This window comes from Megalops cyprinoides, chromosome 6, assembly GCF_013368585.1.
Source record: "Megalops cyprinoides isolate fMegCyp1 chromosome 6, fMegCyp1.pri, whole genome shotgun sequence".
Lineage (NCBI taxonomy): Eukaryota > Metazoa > Chordata > Actinopteri > Elopiformes > Megalopidae > Megalops > Megalops cyprinoides.
In genome coordinates this window covers 9,857,327-9,873,213 of record NC_050588.1, presented here as the reverse complement: position 1 = coordinate 9,873,213, position 15,887 = coordinate 9,857,327, and the positions used below count along the sequence as shown (strand labels likewise).

Here is a 15,887-nt window from a genome sequence, read left to right as displayed (position 1 = left end):
AAAGTGGACTTAATTTTGACAAATGCATGTGGTCCCAGTATTGATGGTGACTTTTGATGGTAATAGTGACTTGCTCAGTCATGTGCAAAAACAAGGCCTCATGGCAAGGTTTTGAAGTCTGATGTGTGAAGCAGGAAACAAGAAATATGCCTTTTTAATGAATTTATTGATTTTAAATAGCTGACTCTGCAATTTCATTTGCACCTTTCCTCTGCTAAATACATGGGGTTTGGACAATTGATCTGAAAAGAGTTTGTGATTTTACCATTAATGTAATGGTCATTTTTACTTTGATGAAAAATTTAGTATTATTTAGTACTGTTATTAGCAGCATTTCTCTATGCTAAGCCTAGTGATTTACAAATATTATGAGAGTAAAATTGTCTTATAGGAAATACTGTAATAAATATCTAAATAGTTTTAGGTAATTTAAGATGAATATAAGAAGTCTTAGACTGGCATAGATCCCCATCACCATTTTTGCTGAGGTGAATTTGCATGTGACAGAGTAAATCTTGGGGGTGGGATTAGACTTTTACACCTGTGCTGATGTCAGCAGTGCTGAATGTGTTCTGTCAGACAGACATAAAGAGTTCTTGCCTGTTGATTTGTGATACTTACAGTTTCTTATCCATTGATTTATTCTTCATATCGTTCTCTCTTACAATGTCACAGGCCACATAACCCCCCACTACAGTATGTTGTGGCTTCTTTTATACGTGCGCATGCCTTGTGCACATATATGCACAAACACTCACACACACACATACACCATGCACACACATATGTGCAGACCCCCCCCCCCCTCCCCCCGCCTGTTGTAAGATTTGTGTGCACAGACTAGCTCTTTAAAACTACAATAAAAAGACTCCCCAACCAAGCAGATGCTGAGTACACTGGCTGTCAAAGTTGCTCAAATTCATTAGAACCATTATGAAGACTACAGTATATACTCTATACATATATGATTGTGTGTTTATGTGTGTGTGTGTGTGTGTTCACATTATCACACACTGTATAACATTTTATTTCACAAAATGATATGCTGCATTTTTGCCTTTCATTTTGCTAGTTAATCTTTGTGTTAAAGCATTTTTGAGAAGAAAACTCAATGCAGTAATTTTGTGTTCACAGAAAGCTTGAAAGCTTCAGATGCAATTTCCAGAGTGCTTATTTGTGCAATACTAAGCACACAGAAACATTAATTTGAACATTTTAAAAGCTTCTGTGATTCTTGTGAATGAATCCTAGTATTTCAGACTGCACTAGTTTTTTCAGCAGGAGCCATTGGTTTAAATATGATATCATTTGCAATCTCAACATCTAAAGGTTAACATATTTTTAGATGGCAGATCTAGGAGGTATACAAGGTGGCAGAGCAGAATATGGATGGCATTATATTTGAATGTCCATACCTTACTTACACGGGTAACAAAAAAAAGCATCTTGCTTGTCCAGTGTAAGTTGTATGATAAAGGTGACTGGCTCTTTGAGAGCACAAACTGGGGGCTATAATGAGCTATGTCATGTTAGACGGAGGTGAGTGACTGAAACTAGACAATTGATTGCAAATAAACTGCCAGCGCAAACATAATAATGGTCACTGATGTGACAATAATAAACACTGTAAAGAGATTAAATATTTCATCAATTCTAAAGAAAGTTGCTAAATAAAGTATCAAACCAAATATGGCCTTGTCAGAACCAGGTTTACTTCCTTCTGAAAAAAAAAGTTGTGCAAAATATAATATACTATACACTACCTTTCAATTCCAGTCAATACCGACACCAGATATTACATAATTGGTATTTAATGTGCATAATAGTATTTTAAACTATTTTAAGAGATATGGTCTTTTACTCTACATAGTGTTTACCTACAGTTTATATATAATATATAGACAAGCGTGGGGTGACGATATCAAAGCATAGACTCGTTACAGCTTGTTTATTACAAACCTCGAAAAACAAGTTGAAACGTTAAATGAATTCTATTAGCCTTTCCCACAACGCTTCGACGTGAAGACGAACGCTCTGGATGTGCCGCGCCCTCTGCTGGTCGTATGTTCCACATGCACACGTGCTTATGGCAGGCCCCACCTCCGTTGCTGCGTCAGCGGTTGTTTTGGTAGATTTCCTGCTCCTAGTTATCATGTGACGCAGGCAGCTACAAGCGCATATCCTCGCCCTCTCTTGTTGAATAAAGGCCTGGGCGAAGTGGATTCCCTTCGGATATGGTCACCCCTGACAACATGCCAGCCGAAGGGGGTGGACAGAGGGGCCCTCTGTTCGATCGAAACGGGGTGCCGGGTGCGTCTAGCACCCCGGTTGATATGGACGCGGCAATCGTGCTACTGGGAGCCGGGGTAACGGCGATCACGCATCCGCTGCTCTACGTGAAACTGCTAATTCAGGTAGCTAGTCATTGTGAGGTGAAATTGCATGATGCCAGCATGGATTTGACAAGGGTGAAAGGAATTAACTAGAAAACAATGAAGGCGAAAAACCGCCGTTACATTTGAACTAATGTTGGGTTGCCGAGGAGCATCTTCTGAGAGTCATCTGCGCACCGCAGTAATGCTGTGATCGCAGATTTGTTATTGTAATTTTATACAATAACAGGGATATGGATAACCCTCCGTTCTCGACGTTGTTGCAAAATGACAGTCTCCACGCCTTTCGTCCACTTTCACTGTTGCGTTTTATCTTAATGCAACAAAATGCAAAGTAATATTTCAGTGTTCCGCAGGCTGTATTTTATTGTCATTATGTATTATTGTGCAGTTAATGTGACGAGCCTGCTCAACGTTTCTGCACATATGTCTGTCATTTACAGTGCGGTTCACTCCCTTTGTTGGCAGAACTCGCCCATTTATTTCACATAGGCTAATCTACACCCAGAACCACCACATCTTATAGGGTCAGAGCCTATTACCAATCAGTACCCACACTGCAGACCTCTCAAACACCTCCTGAACATAGAAAAAGTGTCCCATGCCCACGACTAATATTACGAAACTGACATTCTGGCCTATGCTAGATCTACACCGTAGACAACGGATTGACGGGTCAATGTGTAGAATACCTTACACCAAACGCATGTGTTTAACTGAGTCAACTCCAAACTGCTTTTACCTTTGCGCTACATGTGCATATTTTGAGAGGCGGCTAACTCTTTAACGCATGGTCTGCAGCATTTCTTTAAAGCCGTCCTCACAGTAATGCCGGGAAATGTTAATGTGGTAGTGTGATTTTGTTTACCCTGTTTGTTTACCCATGGTTCGCTAACCACCTATTGCTCTCTTTACCTCCTGTGAGCTAGTCAGGTTGATCCTCTTACTCTTATTTCTGCTTCAAGGTCGGGCATGAGCCCCTAGCCCCGACAGTAGGGACCACCATGTTTGGAAGGAAAGTGCTGTACCTTCCTGGATTCTTCTCCTATGGTGAGTGATTCAGAGTCCCGTGTTTAAATGCTGTGCTGTACTTCTGGTTTGACCCATCCATGGGTAGCGGTGTGGCGTTGTGGTTTCAACAAGACATGTAAACGAAACTTTGGAGGTTTGAGTCCCAGGCAAGATACTGCTCAAGTACTCTTGGAAAAGTTATTTAAGTTGTGATTCTTAAGTAAATGTTAGGCAGCTTAAATGGATGCTGTGCAAGATGTGGGCTAAGTGAGTCTGCTTAACCAATGAAGAAGGCATTTGTAACCAATGTAGTCATATGTTTGGGTTTTAACTAGAGCCACCAGGGTGCTATTTCATTAACGTGTCTTTGAAAAGTGAGCATTACTTGTTTTACAGTGGTGCTGTCAAGGAAGAGGGACAATGTAGCTTCACCATTACAGTCTATGGTCAAGACGATTTCATGATCTCAAGCCAAGGATGTCTATTGTTTCCACCTTCAATTCCATCAATATAAGTGTTTTAAGGGTAGTCATGGTAACTGTTCCTTTTCCTATCAAGGGAAAGAGGAGATGTTTCATTTGTTTTATGAAGAAGAATGGGTCTGCATGTGATGAAGTTAAAGGGGAATCCATGTTGGCATGGCTGATTAGCATTCTGTCAATGGAAAATATTGATTTTCCCTCATATAAACACCTGTGTGTGTGTCTGTGTGTGTGTGTGTGTGTCTGTGTGTGTCTGTGTGTGTGTGTGTGTGTGTGTGTGTGTGTGTGTGTAAAGTAGCATCACTATATGTTTTTTTGTCTGTGAAATCTGTTCTTATCATTTACAATGTATTTTGTAGTGAAAGCCTGAGAATTGACTTGCTACAGGGCGGATTTAATGAGCAAGAATAGCCTACATTGGCATGGTAATGAACCCAGCTTGTTATTTACTTTTAAATGCACTATTTACTTGTTATACTTTTGAAAATAAAGCCAAGAAATGAGCTGGCTAACTGCTTCAGCGACATTTGCAAAACAGCCCTCAGCTTGCCTTCACCAACTGTCTGTGCTGTCAAGTTGCCATGTTTGTCTGTCTGTGTCTGTGCTCTTCACTGTTGCAGAGTTAGAGTGTCTGTGCTGTTCCCTGTTGTCATATCAAAGTGTCTGCTGTTCCCTTCTCTCATGTCATAGTATCTGTGGTCAGATGACTGAATTGGATTATCAAGCCATGAAAGAGAGCCCAGTGCTCTGTTCCTGCCTCACTCCTACCTTAGATCTCAATTTCATGTTTAAGCCCATGGCTTGATTGATTGAATGACTTCTAGCACTTGCTCTGGCCCTTGAGAGTGCTATAGACCGTAAAACATGGTATCTCCAGCCAGACTACGGCCATTGACTGTCCCAGTTCCCGCTTAAGGTTATCGTAACATTTCTGCAACATTATATCCAGCATTTTCAGATTGTAGCCTGTGGGCTGGGTTGACATGTGTCATCTTGTATAAGCGGATATTGACTTGCTACAAGTCTGATCTGCCGACTGGCCACATGAAGGAGCCCCACGGTCACACACCACCGAGTCATGACCCCTGTGCCTCTCCCTCCCGCCCCACAGCTCGTTACATCATAAAAGTTGACGGGAAGAGTGGCCTTTTCCGCGGCCTGTCACCCCGGGTCGTGTCCAGCACCATCTCCACCATGGTGCGCAGCAAGGTCAAACAGGTGAGCTGAGGGTTTGTGTAATGGTCAGCAGCGGGTAGTTAGGGGGCCTTACCTTCCAGCCTCCCCCTTAATGTGTCCTCAGTACTGAAAGCCTCTTTGTGTGTTTGCTTGTTCTCACCAAAGTATTATGAATGTTGCTTGTGTGAGTCACCAAAGTTTTGCAATTTCCTTATCTGGAATTAGCTAGCGATCAAGACAGTTCTATGCTCTGATGGCAAGATGGCAATATACTATGTGATGCAGTTAATGTAGGCACTGAAGTACACGTACTGTACATGCTAACGGAATATGCAATACTGAATACTGAAGTAGGATACGGGTACTGTAGATACTAAAGGAGGATGCAGTTAGTATAGTCACTGAAGGAAGATGCTGTTGCTATGGTTGCTGAACTAGGATACAGGTATGGTAGTTACTGAAGGAAGATGTAGTTACTATAGTCAGTGAAATAGGGTACACTTACTATGGTTACTGAAGGAGGAAGCATCAATGACGTTTTCCCTTTTAGAAGAAATCTGACATAGTGCCAACCCCTCTTATTAAAGTAATATTGAAGAATATACCAATGAAAAGGGATCATGAACAGAAATTTTATTAGATCTATAATCATGACAAATATGAGTTAAAAAATAAGAGAAATGTTCATTTGAAAAGGAAGCATTAAATTTGCCTTTAATGTACAAATACATCATTCTTTACTAATGAATGAAGTACTTGACTTAAGATGTCAGAAGTATGTACAGGAAAGTAGCAATATGTTGTTACATTTAAAAAAGTAATTTTTTTCAAGGGGAAAGGAATTCATTTTAGAGAGGGAGCACATGGCTTTATTTCTAAGACTATTTTGTGTAGAAAAGGAATTTGTGTAAATGGAGAAACAAGAAAAAGGAAAGGTTTCCTTTCTATTTTGTCCCCAGGCAGTCCCTATGGAAGATGCAGAGCATGTTTCCAACAGGGATGACCTGAAGACATCCTTGAGGAAGGTGGTGAAAGAGGTGAGAGGTCAGAGGTTAGCTGAGTGTGGTGGCATGGTCCCTTTGACCCCTGTCCCAGTGCTGAGGTGTGTAACACTTATGCTCTGTCATTTAGCAAATGCTTGGATCCACAGCAACTTTGTAAGGGAGGGTACAAAAGTTAGTTGGCATTACTTGGCTTCCCTTGTCTAGTCAGGTTGCAAAGTTAATGTGCTTGAATAGTGTTGTGCTCACACCCACTGGTTTGGGAGTGTTGTTAGCTTGGTCTGACATGGTTGCTCATCACGTTTGAATGGATACACTTTCTTTTTTGCTGGATGTCACTCTGGATAGGAGCATCTATTAAATGAATGTAATATAATGTAAGTTACACCTGCTCCTGTTTTTCAGACCTCGCACGAAATGGTTGTGCAATGCCTGTCCAGAATCGCCACCCACCCCTTCCATGGTAAGAGTCACTTATTACACAGAGCTGACACAGAGCTGTAATAGGTTGTATGGAAATTGGTATTTAAAATGTATACAGTTGGCATCGGGGGCCATTCATAGACCATGATTGGCCCTGATCTATGGCTAAGGAACATGTGTAGCCAATCACCTTTTCCGTACAGTTAGTGTGATTCGCCTCAGGGCCTTTCGTGGTCTGTGAGATGTTAAGCCATTCTCATAAAGGGAGGTGAGTGACCCTCATCTTTATAGCTCACTTTCCAGAGCAGGTGTGGTAGAGTACACTGAACAAAGAAAAAGGTCTCATTTTAAGATTTGTTTTAAGTACTTACTTGTCTTTGGTGTGTTCTTATGTTGTTCACATCGTCTTCCAACGCATACTTTTTTGTTTTGTCAGACACTTCCTCTTTAAATAATAAAAAAAAACCTGCTGGAGAAAAATGAAAGCCAAGTAAGAATGTTTATTCCATCACATACAACAATGCTTGAGAAAATTTACTATACACAGTTTTAAATATGGTATAAATACATTTGATTATAAAGAAATAAAAATGCCTTCAACTCAAATTGAGTGCAGAGTACATTATCCTTAAACACATTTCGTACATTGCAAGCATAAACAGTTGTATCTCTGACACATACCTCTTTTTGGAGCATGATGTCATTTGGAAGAAAATGAGTAACAAAATTATCTGGAGAAAAAACTGGTGAAACTGGTTTACACCAGGATGATTGGTTCAATCAGGTGATTAGTGATGTTAGGCAAAAGGAAACAACATTTGATGCAAACTTACCACCGCAGGAGACTGTACTGATGTGATCCAGCCAGGGGTTTGAATGGCAGGCAAACGTTCTCAAAGTGCTTGTTTTTGTGGTGCGTTCATGGTGGTCAAAACGTGGTCTGAACGTGCATGCTAACTTTCCCTCTCTGCTTCTTCCCCAGTCATTTCTGTGCGCTGCATGGCCCAGTTTGTGGGGAGGGAAGTCAAGTACAGGTAAGTCCCTTCATCAGAGACTTCCCCCATCTGCTACGCAGCGTTCTGCTAACGTCGCTGCTGACACTGCTGCGCCGTGTTGCTGAAATGTCGTTAGAAGGTCGCCGTGTTTAATGTTGTCGTCATGCCTCGTCTCACATCCCCCTCATCCATTTCTGCCCTTTCTCCATTTTCAGGGGCCTGTTCAGCTGCATCGCCAAAATCTTCCAGGAGGAAGGTGTGGCAGGTTTTTTCGTGTACGTCCAAGTCCAAACATGACACCAAATGTCACAGTAGTTCTCTGTGGCTTATCCTCTCCTCGGCCACCAAACCAAGCAGGACAATGGTGGTGGCATATGTCCATCATCTCACTTCCCAGCTGTAGATGCCCTCTCACTCTTTGATGTGTTGATTACCTGCATTGTAGCACCAATTTCCCTCCATCAGGGATCGTACAGTGGTGAGACCACCCTCACATGGGAACGGTTTTGCCAAAACATTGGTATTGTGTCAGTGACAGAAAAGAGAAATTTGTCAGTGATGGAGAAAGAATTTTTAACAGAGAGCATGGAGCTAAGAACCTCCTTTCCTTTCCCTCAAAGTGCATTTCTTTGGTTCAATTTTTGCCAGTCAGTGTTTTTTTTTTTTTCTTTTTTTTTTAACAAGCTATCTTTGTGCCTGACGGGTATACTCCCTTCTGAAAGTAGATATTTCAATAATGAAAACGCACTCTTCACTTGGATATTGATAGCAAATCGTGCAATATTCATGTTAATACATTTCAACATGACGAAATCAAGCATTATGACAGTGTTGGCATAAGTGAATCAAGTTTTGCATGTAAAGCTGCATTATGCAAATATAAAGACATAAAGCCGCGATCAGCAGGTATATCCTCGCTTTCCTGCTGCTCATTGGAACACTCAGCTTCCCCCTCTGAAAAGAGTATCTGAACAGGTCTGATAAAACAGCGATTAGCTGGATGAGGTAGTGAACCTGTCACTGTGGATATTCAGGACCCACTTGGGGAACCCTTAATAAGCAGCACTTGGTTGTGAAAGTGATCAAATACACAGATGCTTTTTTGTTAAACCTCAGGTAGAACTGATCTCAGTACAGTGCTTTGTGTCTACAGTGGCCTTGTGCCCCACGTCTTGGGCGAGGTGATCTTCCTTTGGTGCTGTAACCTGCTGGCCCACTTCATCAACACCTACGCTGTGGATGACAACGTGAGTATGACATACTGGCCACTAGGGAGCAGCAGCAACTTTCTCAGCTAACCTAACTTTGATCTCAGCTCTATCAAACACATCAGTTCAGGTTTACTTTACCTGTTTGACAATCACAGATTAAGGTAATATCACTTTATCTTTGATTTTCTTGTTTGCTTTTGTTTATGGCAAGATATAAAAATGGCTTTTCTTAAATTATAGGATACAAAAGAACAGAATAGAATATACTTCACTGATGAAGAACATTTGTTTGACAGCAGCAGTATAGATACACTCAGAGAATATTTAAACAAATACATACAAACAGTTTTGTTGCAGTTATATACCTTTATATTCAGTATGAGAAATACATCACAACTTTACATCAACTCTGTGTACTCTCTTTCCTGTAAATAACACACACTCCAACAACCATAACAGCCATGACATAATAGCAGAGGATCTTCTAATATTAGCACAGTATCACTAACAGCTATTTTAAAATTGTTATTTAAAGACAAGATCACATTAAATTTTTGTGGGACGATATTCTTGTTGAATTGCATGACTTCAGGAACCATGTAAGCATCACAATGATCTGTTTGTCCAGAGGTTAGACTGCACCATTCAGTGTTGCCAAACCCAGTGCATAACCCAGCTTGGGACACACTTTGAAGCTTAACAGTCATGTTGTCCTGTTTCTCCTTGCTGCAGTTCAGCCAAGCCCCAGCAGTGAGGAGCTACACTAAGTTTGTGATGGGGGTGAGTTACCTGTAGTGCTGCCACCCATCTTGTCTTATTTATGCTGTGTGTGTGTGTGTGAGAAGGCTTGCATGTAGCCCTAGGACATGTTCAGGGATCAGAGTGGTGCCCAGCTTTTCTGGTCTCTGGGGCGGAGGTTAACCCCAAGCAATGACCCTTGATCAGTTTTTACATGTCTCACATAATATTTTGAGTTAGGATTAGGGGTAGAGAAGCTGATCCAGGATCAGGTCAGGGTAGACTTGGGTTAGAGTGACTGCTAAATTAATGAAATGTAATGTAAATGCTGTGACCTCTGCTCAACTGTCATCAAATAAAGGCTTCCTTCTGTTCCAAGTACTAACCTCTGCATACATATATGTTCCTTCTCTAACTCCCTACCTGCCTGGACAGTGTTTAGACAGACTGTTTGTGTGCACATATGTATCATCACTAAGTAGTTCTATTCAGTGCTAATAATCATGGCTGAGGCTAAGCATGGCTTGGCCTGGTTACCACCTGCTATGGAGACCCCCCAACAAGTACGACTATCAGCAGCAACCTTTGTGTTGATTGGCCAGTAGAGGGTACTGTTCTCTCAGCATTGTGCTGCAAGAGGCAGCATCTCTCTGATGAGGCACTGAAGCCCAGATCCTGACACATTGTGGCCATTGATTATCCCACAGGGTATTCTGGGAAAATGCAGTGGGTGGTAACCCTGTTGTCCTGGCCCAATTCCAAACCCAAACCTATTTCAGACTTCCTCAGTTAGGGGATCTCGCCAGCCCGTACAGTAGTGGACAAATCAAGGAAAAGGTTGTGTATTGTTTCATGCTTTAATCCTCTTCCTCAGAAACAGAGCGCTAGGATTTAGTCAAAAAAGCGTTTACGTAAGGATTTCACTTCCTGTTGTTTTTGCTTTGTTTTTTGGGTCTCATAAAAGTAATAAGTCCTGTATGCAAGATGCAGAAGCTGCATGTTTTTAATGAAAGTGCATCCAGCTGGTGATTAATTTCACCGTCCTCCATGAGCACTTACCTACCTGGATCCACTACTTGGTTTAATTACTCCAGTTAATCACACTGATCGTAGGAGACTGATTGACTGTTACGTGGAAGTTTAGGCCTGCTGCGGTCTACAGCTAGAACTGGGGGATACCCCTGGAATTAGGTCAGTTTTGTTGTACCTACAACTGTCAGAAGTCAAAATACAATATCGCAAAAAAGACAGTAGGGTGTCTCTGCTAGGTCGGTTTGACTCATGGCTTGTTCCCCGCTCTCTCCAGATCGCAGTCAGCGTGCTGACGTATCCCTTCATGCTTGTGGCAGACCTCATGGCAGTCAACAACTGTGGGTGAGTGTCTCCTCCCGTGTCAATATGACACAGTTATGATGTCACCTAGGCTGTCTCCGGTCGGTCCCACAGAGTGGACAGCGCATCCATGGTTGGTCCCAGTTCTACAGGAGCTTAGCTGTTGTATATACTATAGCATTCAGGACACAAAACTTGAAAGAGGTTTGTTATGAGCGATGAAATAATTCATTTAAGAAAATAATCTAAATTTTGATTAAAGCAAGCAGCAAAGTATCCATTGATTTGGCAGACATCCAGCTGTATTACATTAATAATACTGTGTATGCAAACAGATACTGCTATCGTAGCTGTCCTGAATTGTGAAATAAGGAAATGATTATTATTGTTGTTATTATTTTTCCTGTAACCCTTCTAGATGCTTTTCTACTCTAAAAAAGCAATCCCGTGTTGTCCTGTATCCAACCCCTTTCTGCAAGAATGGGATGTTAATATGACAGGATGTGAAGGGAGAGGAAAACTGTCGCTATCTGCAACATCACTGTTTGATGTGTATTGCGGGAATCGGGGGAAACCTGCAGGACCCCACCCTGTGGAACGTGCTCACTTATTGGCTGACTCACTATGCTTCAGTGCAAAGGCACCCAGTGCTCTAAAAGGGCAGAAAATGAGTCAGATACAATGAGTTCACTGCATTGTTCGCTTGTGTCTTTGCAGGCTGGCGGCGGGTCTCCCCCCGAACTCCCCCATATTCAAGTCCTGGGTCCATTGCTGGAGGCACCTCAGCGTCCAGGTAAGGTTAACCCCTGGATGCGCAGTGTGGGAGACTCTAAACATGCAAGACTGCTAGTGGTTCACATTCCACCTTAGTGTTTTTCTCAGATACAGGTAACAGTCAATTTAAAGGCCACTGTGTGCTGTGCTCCAAACAGAATATAATCTACCTTAAAATCACCATTTAATATGTATATGAGAAATTGAATACATTTCACATTTCCTGTAAGAGGTCAGTAAGTAAATAATTGTTTGCTGGTGGACCTTTGGGAAAGTGGTTAGTTTTATGGCCCAAGCATATGTCAAGACAGTGTCGCTTACAAGGATGAAAGAGTCTCAAAAGGAGTGCACACTGGTGTGTGAGCACACGTGTGCACATGTGTGTGTGCAGGGAGGTGTGTGTGTGTGTGGTACAACTGTTCTTGCCCACCGTCCCCTCTCCTTGCGCAGGGTCAGCTGTTCCGCGGCTCCAGCTTCTTCTTCCGCAGAGTGCCTGTGGCGGTTACAGCCTTGGAGTGACCTCACTCTCGACCTCGCCCGCGACCTTGGAGCAACCTCACCTTTGACCCCGGTGTGACCTCCACCACTGTTTGCCCTTAAACCTGGAATTTACGAGGAGAAAAAAAGAAAAAAATCAGCCAAAACCCCATTCTTTTTGTTTTACATTCAGGGGGGAATGCAAAATAGAGTCGAGGCGTCCCTACACTAATTTATGTCACTGTTTGTTTACTTTTAAGCTACACGCATAGTTGGATTTTGCCAGATGAAGTGTTCATCTTCAGCGTGCAGTAGGTTTTGGCACTGGTAATTACCACCAAGACAAACTTCAGAAGATGTGTCCTGTACTCTTCGGGCTGTCTGTTTAAACAAATGTAGGCTGTTACATCTCAGAAAGGTGTTTTTTTTTCTGTCATCAGCCAGTTGAAGTTTAAAATCTGAAATAACAAATACGGCGGTTTAATCCCGCCATACTTTTTAAAAACACAGTATGTCCTCTTGGTACTTGGAATTCAAGGCTGTATGTCAGCAAATGGCAGCATATTTTAAAACAAATTCCAGAACAATATTGTGACAGCTGGAGTGGGCACCAGGTTTGCAGTCACTACCAGAAACAGGAGACAGGGAGTACAGGGAAGTTGGCAGTGTGGTGCAATGGTTAAGATGCTGAGCCTGGAATCGAAGGTTGCAGGTTCAGTTCTTCAATTCACACTTGTCCAAGGTACTTAACAGGTATAAAAATGGAAAATATGTGAAAAAATGTAAGATGCACAACTCATGCTGGAATTGAAAAGTACTTTATGGGTCCACCATTTCACTAACCATGGCTGAATTCTGAAATGCATGTTTTCCAGAGAACAGATCTTAAACTGATGTTGAGTGCATTTAAAATACAAAAAAAGTAAGGTATGGTAAAACATGAAATCAAAAATATAATGAGTGTCTGCTGTATGTCAAAATATACTACATATATTGTTATAGTTATTGCCACATTCATGTGTAATTTTATGAGTATGCTCTTGAGCATATTGTAGTGGACATGTTGGAAAATACATTCTCTATTGTATGTGTAAACCTTTATACATGAAAGTGGCAATGTTTGCGGAATATATATTGACATATATGTTGTATACTTTGATGTGGGGAATGATACGCCTGTATACAGTATATTGATGACGCATACAGCTATTTTCATAGGAGCAAATTTACACTCCTCTTCCAGAAACAGTAGTAGTAGTGGAAATCTCAGATTTTGTGTGCTCCCCTAAAATCTTGTATGACTTTTGATGTGAAGTCCATGGTCTTTACCATTGTATTACCTTGTGTTTCTCAAGCCATTCCTCAATATTTATCTTTCTCTTCGTAACTGCTGTGTTGCCCTAGAGTATTTCAGGGTTTGTGCCCATGTGTGAAAAGAGCATGAAGTTGAGAGTGAAGAGAAGATGTGCTTGCACGCTGTCTCACTTCTTGGTTTGAAGCACTTTAAAAAAAAACTTTTGAAAATAGTACTGAGTTTGTTTCCAATAAGCTAAATGAAAAAAAAAAACTCTACAGCCTAATCCTTTAATGTTTTATAATCACTTTTTTGGGTTTTTGTTTTTTAAAATGCCACAGATATTCTTTGTGTGAGGCGTGGTGTTCATGTGTCTTTAATTGGATGTTCTTACAGTTTGGAATCAGATTTGCCTTGAAAACCAATCTGAGCCAAAACAAAAATGGATTTCCTGTAACTTTTTTGTTGAGAGGTTGTGCGCACATTAACTGAAATACAGTGCATAGTGTTTTGTCAGTGGTCTTTGTGCTTGTGAAGGTTCCATGCCCATTCTCATATCCAGGCGGGTCAGCCATTCCATTTCCACTGTTGTGAGACAACACACACACTCACACACACACACACACACACGAGATTGTTCAGAAGACTTAGTTCTGAAGCAGGTCACCAGCCAACTCTCATGCTTCTCTTTGTTGTACCTATTCTCTCTCTCTCTACTGTCACACACATCTGTGCTAATCACAGTGAACCGCTTGCTTGCTGTTCATCAGCGGCTCCATTAGATTGAATACCCCCCGCGACTCACGCGTATCCCCAGGCTTTTTCTCTCTGTTGTGGGAAAAGGCTTTGTGGGTTACCCACAGGCCTGGACAGGCCACCGTGCCACACACAGAGTGACCCCCGCCCCCGTCCCCGCCGGCGCTTCTCTGTTAGGGGGGACTTCCACAGCAGTCCTGCCCCGTTCCCAGCCTTACGTAACAAACAATAGTCAGCCGGATGGCTGCTGCTGGATTTTACACAGGCTTAACGGTCAGGTAACTCCATGCAAACACAGAGGCATTAGAATACCAAAAAACAATCAGCATGACAGAGCTCCGGCAGTCTCTATCACACTCCTCATCGTATCGAACTCAGCAGGGGGGGAGGGATTTATTTTTAATCTGAAATTTTTTTAAAGGAGGGATCAGGAAACCTCTTGTGCATGCTGGTAGTCCCAGAGTAATCGCATATTACAGTGTTTCCAAAGCATTGTGCAAAGGTTTTGCTTAAAAGGGGTATGGGGGGAAATTTTATGTTGAACTGAGTCAAGTGTTCTTATCTGAGAATATTTGCAAAGTTTCCTTCGCTGCTCAAGAAGATCATTATTCTCACTGACAAGTATATTTTCAGTTCAAATCAGTAGTTAATATTCTCTACAACACAGTCCAGTTTTTAATTGGTTAATCATACTTGAGAGTGCGTTTAAAATTATTTGGGACTACTCTTAAGACATCTATTCCTTTGAGGTTTTATCAAGTAGAACTGAGGGGGTATTCAGTCTATCCACCATGGCACTTTCTTCATGACTTTTCAGTAAGGGATTTAAGCGTTCTTTTTTTTTTTCAGTGACCGCCAGAACTCGTGATTTTGTGTTAGGACTAAAAAAACAAACATAAAATTCACTTAAATTCTTGAGCTGTACCAATCTGTCTGATTCAGTGCAAGTTTTGTCCCTTATCTTGGCCCTGAGTGTTACTGTGAACTGTCATCGTCCCACCCACCTGTGAAAATGACCTCAAGCATGTAAGCCGTCTCAGTTTGGAGTGCAATTGAATTTGTTTGGGTCTGGATTTGTTCTGTAATGGGAATAAAGATATTTTGCCTCAAAGCATGTATATAATGGTTTTGTCATCCCTGAAGCTGTTTGGGCATTTTGGGTGTTTCATGACTTGATCCTGGTGTCACCATCCTCAAGGAGGCACTGTCGCTGATGAGCTTAATTCTAACCAAGCTCTTGAACCTCTTATTACTTATGACCCATTTTTTCCAGGTCCAGGGAAGCTGTTGGATTGCAGCATCCCTTTACTGTACAGCATGGTGACACTAGCAGATACAGTAGTTTGGCATCATTTTAACAGCCATTGAATTTGGCTTTGAAAACCTGTGTTATATATTTTGTATGATAACATAAATCAATTAATTTGAACAGAACTCTTTTTTACTGCAGTAGAAATCCTGTGTGGTTCATTTGTGTGGCTCGTTTGCATTGGTGCCATTTAGACTTCCTAACAGCACTTTCATTTTAAGGCCTGTATATGTAAACGACGCTGATACCCCTTCGTCTCCTTCTCCTAAACGTCGGACACGCCTCGACTTAACAAAACGATGAAGTCGAACCTGCTTTTTCACCTCTCCCGTTTTTGGGTTGGCGGTTAAGAAAAGTAAACACTTTAATCGTGACAGCCGAAGGCTTCGGCTGAATTTGTGTAACTATGCTTATTAGGTCAGTAACACTTATGGTACTTTGTTCTTGATTGGCTAGACGGCATAATCCTTGTGGCTTTGCCATGGGTGCATAAACGGCCGAATGTGTCCTATTTG

The 15,887-nt window shown here is 41.7% G+C and overlaps 1 protein-coding gene across 1 annotated transcript; it reads left to right on the top strand.

Moving 5' to 3' along the window:
• The first annotated feature begins 2,151 nt into the window (after positions 1-2,151).
• LOC118779802 (mitochondrial carrier homolog 1-like) lies at positions 2,152-14,906 on the top strand. Its single transcript, XM_036532069.1, has 12 exons — positions 2,152-2,414; positions 3,359-3,443; positions 4,998-5,104; positions 6,022-6,099; positions 6,469-6,526; positions 7,469-7,520; positions 7,697-7,756; positions 8,635-8,728; positions 9,425-9,472; positions 10,737-10,804; positions 11,480-11,555; positions 11,987-14,906. Exons 1-12 carry the CDS (start codon positions 2,235-2,237, stop codon positions 12,053-12,055), a joined length of 975 nt encoding a protein of 324 aa, XP_036387962.1. The 5' UTR covers positions 2,152-2,234; the 3' UTR covers positions 12,056-14,906.
• Positions 14,907-15,887: the final 981 nt, after the last annotated feature.

Excerpts from the sequence above, each read along its gene's own strand:
- LOC118779802 (XM_036532069.1), top strand. The coding sequence starts at position 2,235 with ATGGTCACCCCTGACAACATGCCAGCCGAAGGGGGTGGACAGAGGGGC. Across the intron at positions 6,100-6,468 it reads TGAGGAAGGTGGTGAAAGAG|ACCTCGCACGAAATGGTTGT; the intron begins GTGAGAGGTCAG and ends CCTGTTTTTCAG. Across the intron at positions 11,556-11,986 it reads GGAGGCACCTCAGCGTCCAG|GGTCAGCTGTTCCGCGGCTC; the intron begins GTAAGGTTAACC and ends CTCCTTGCGCAG.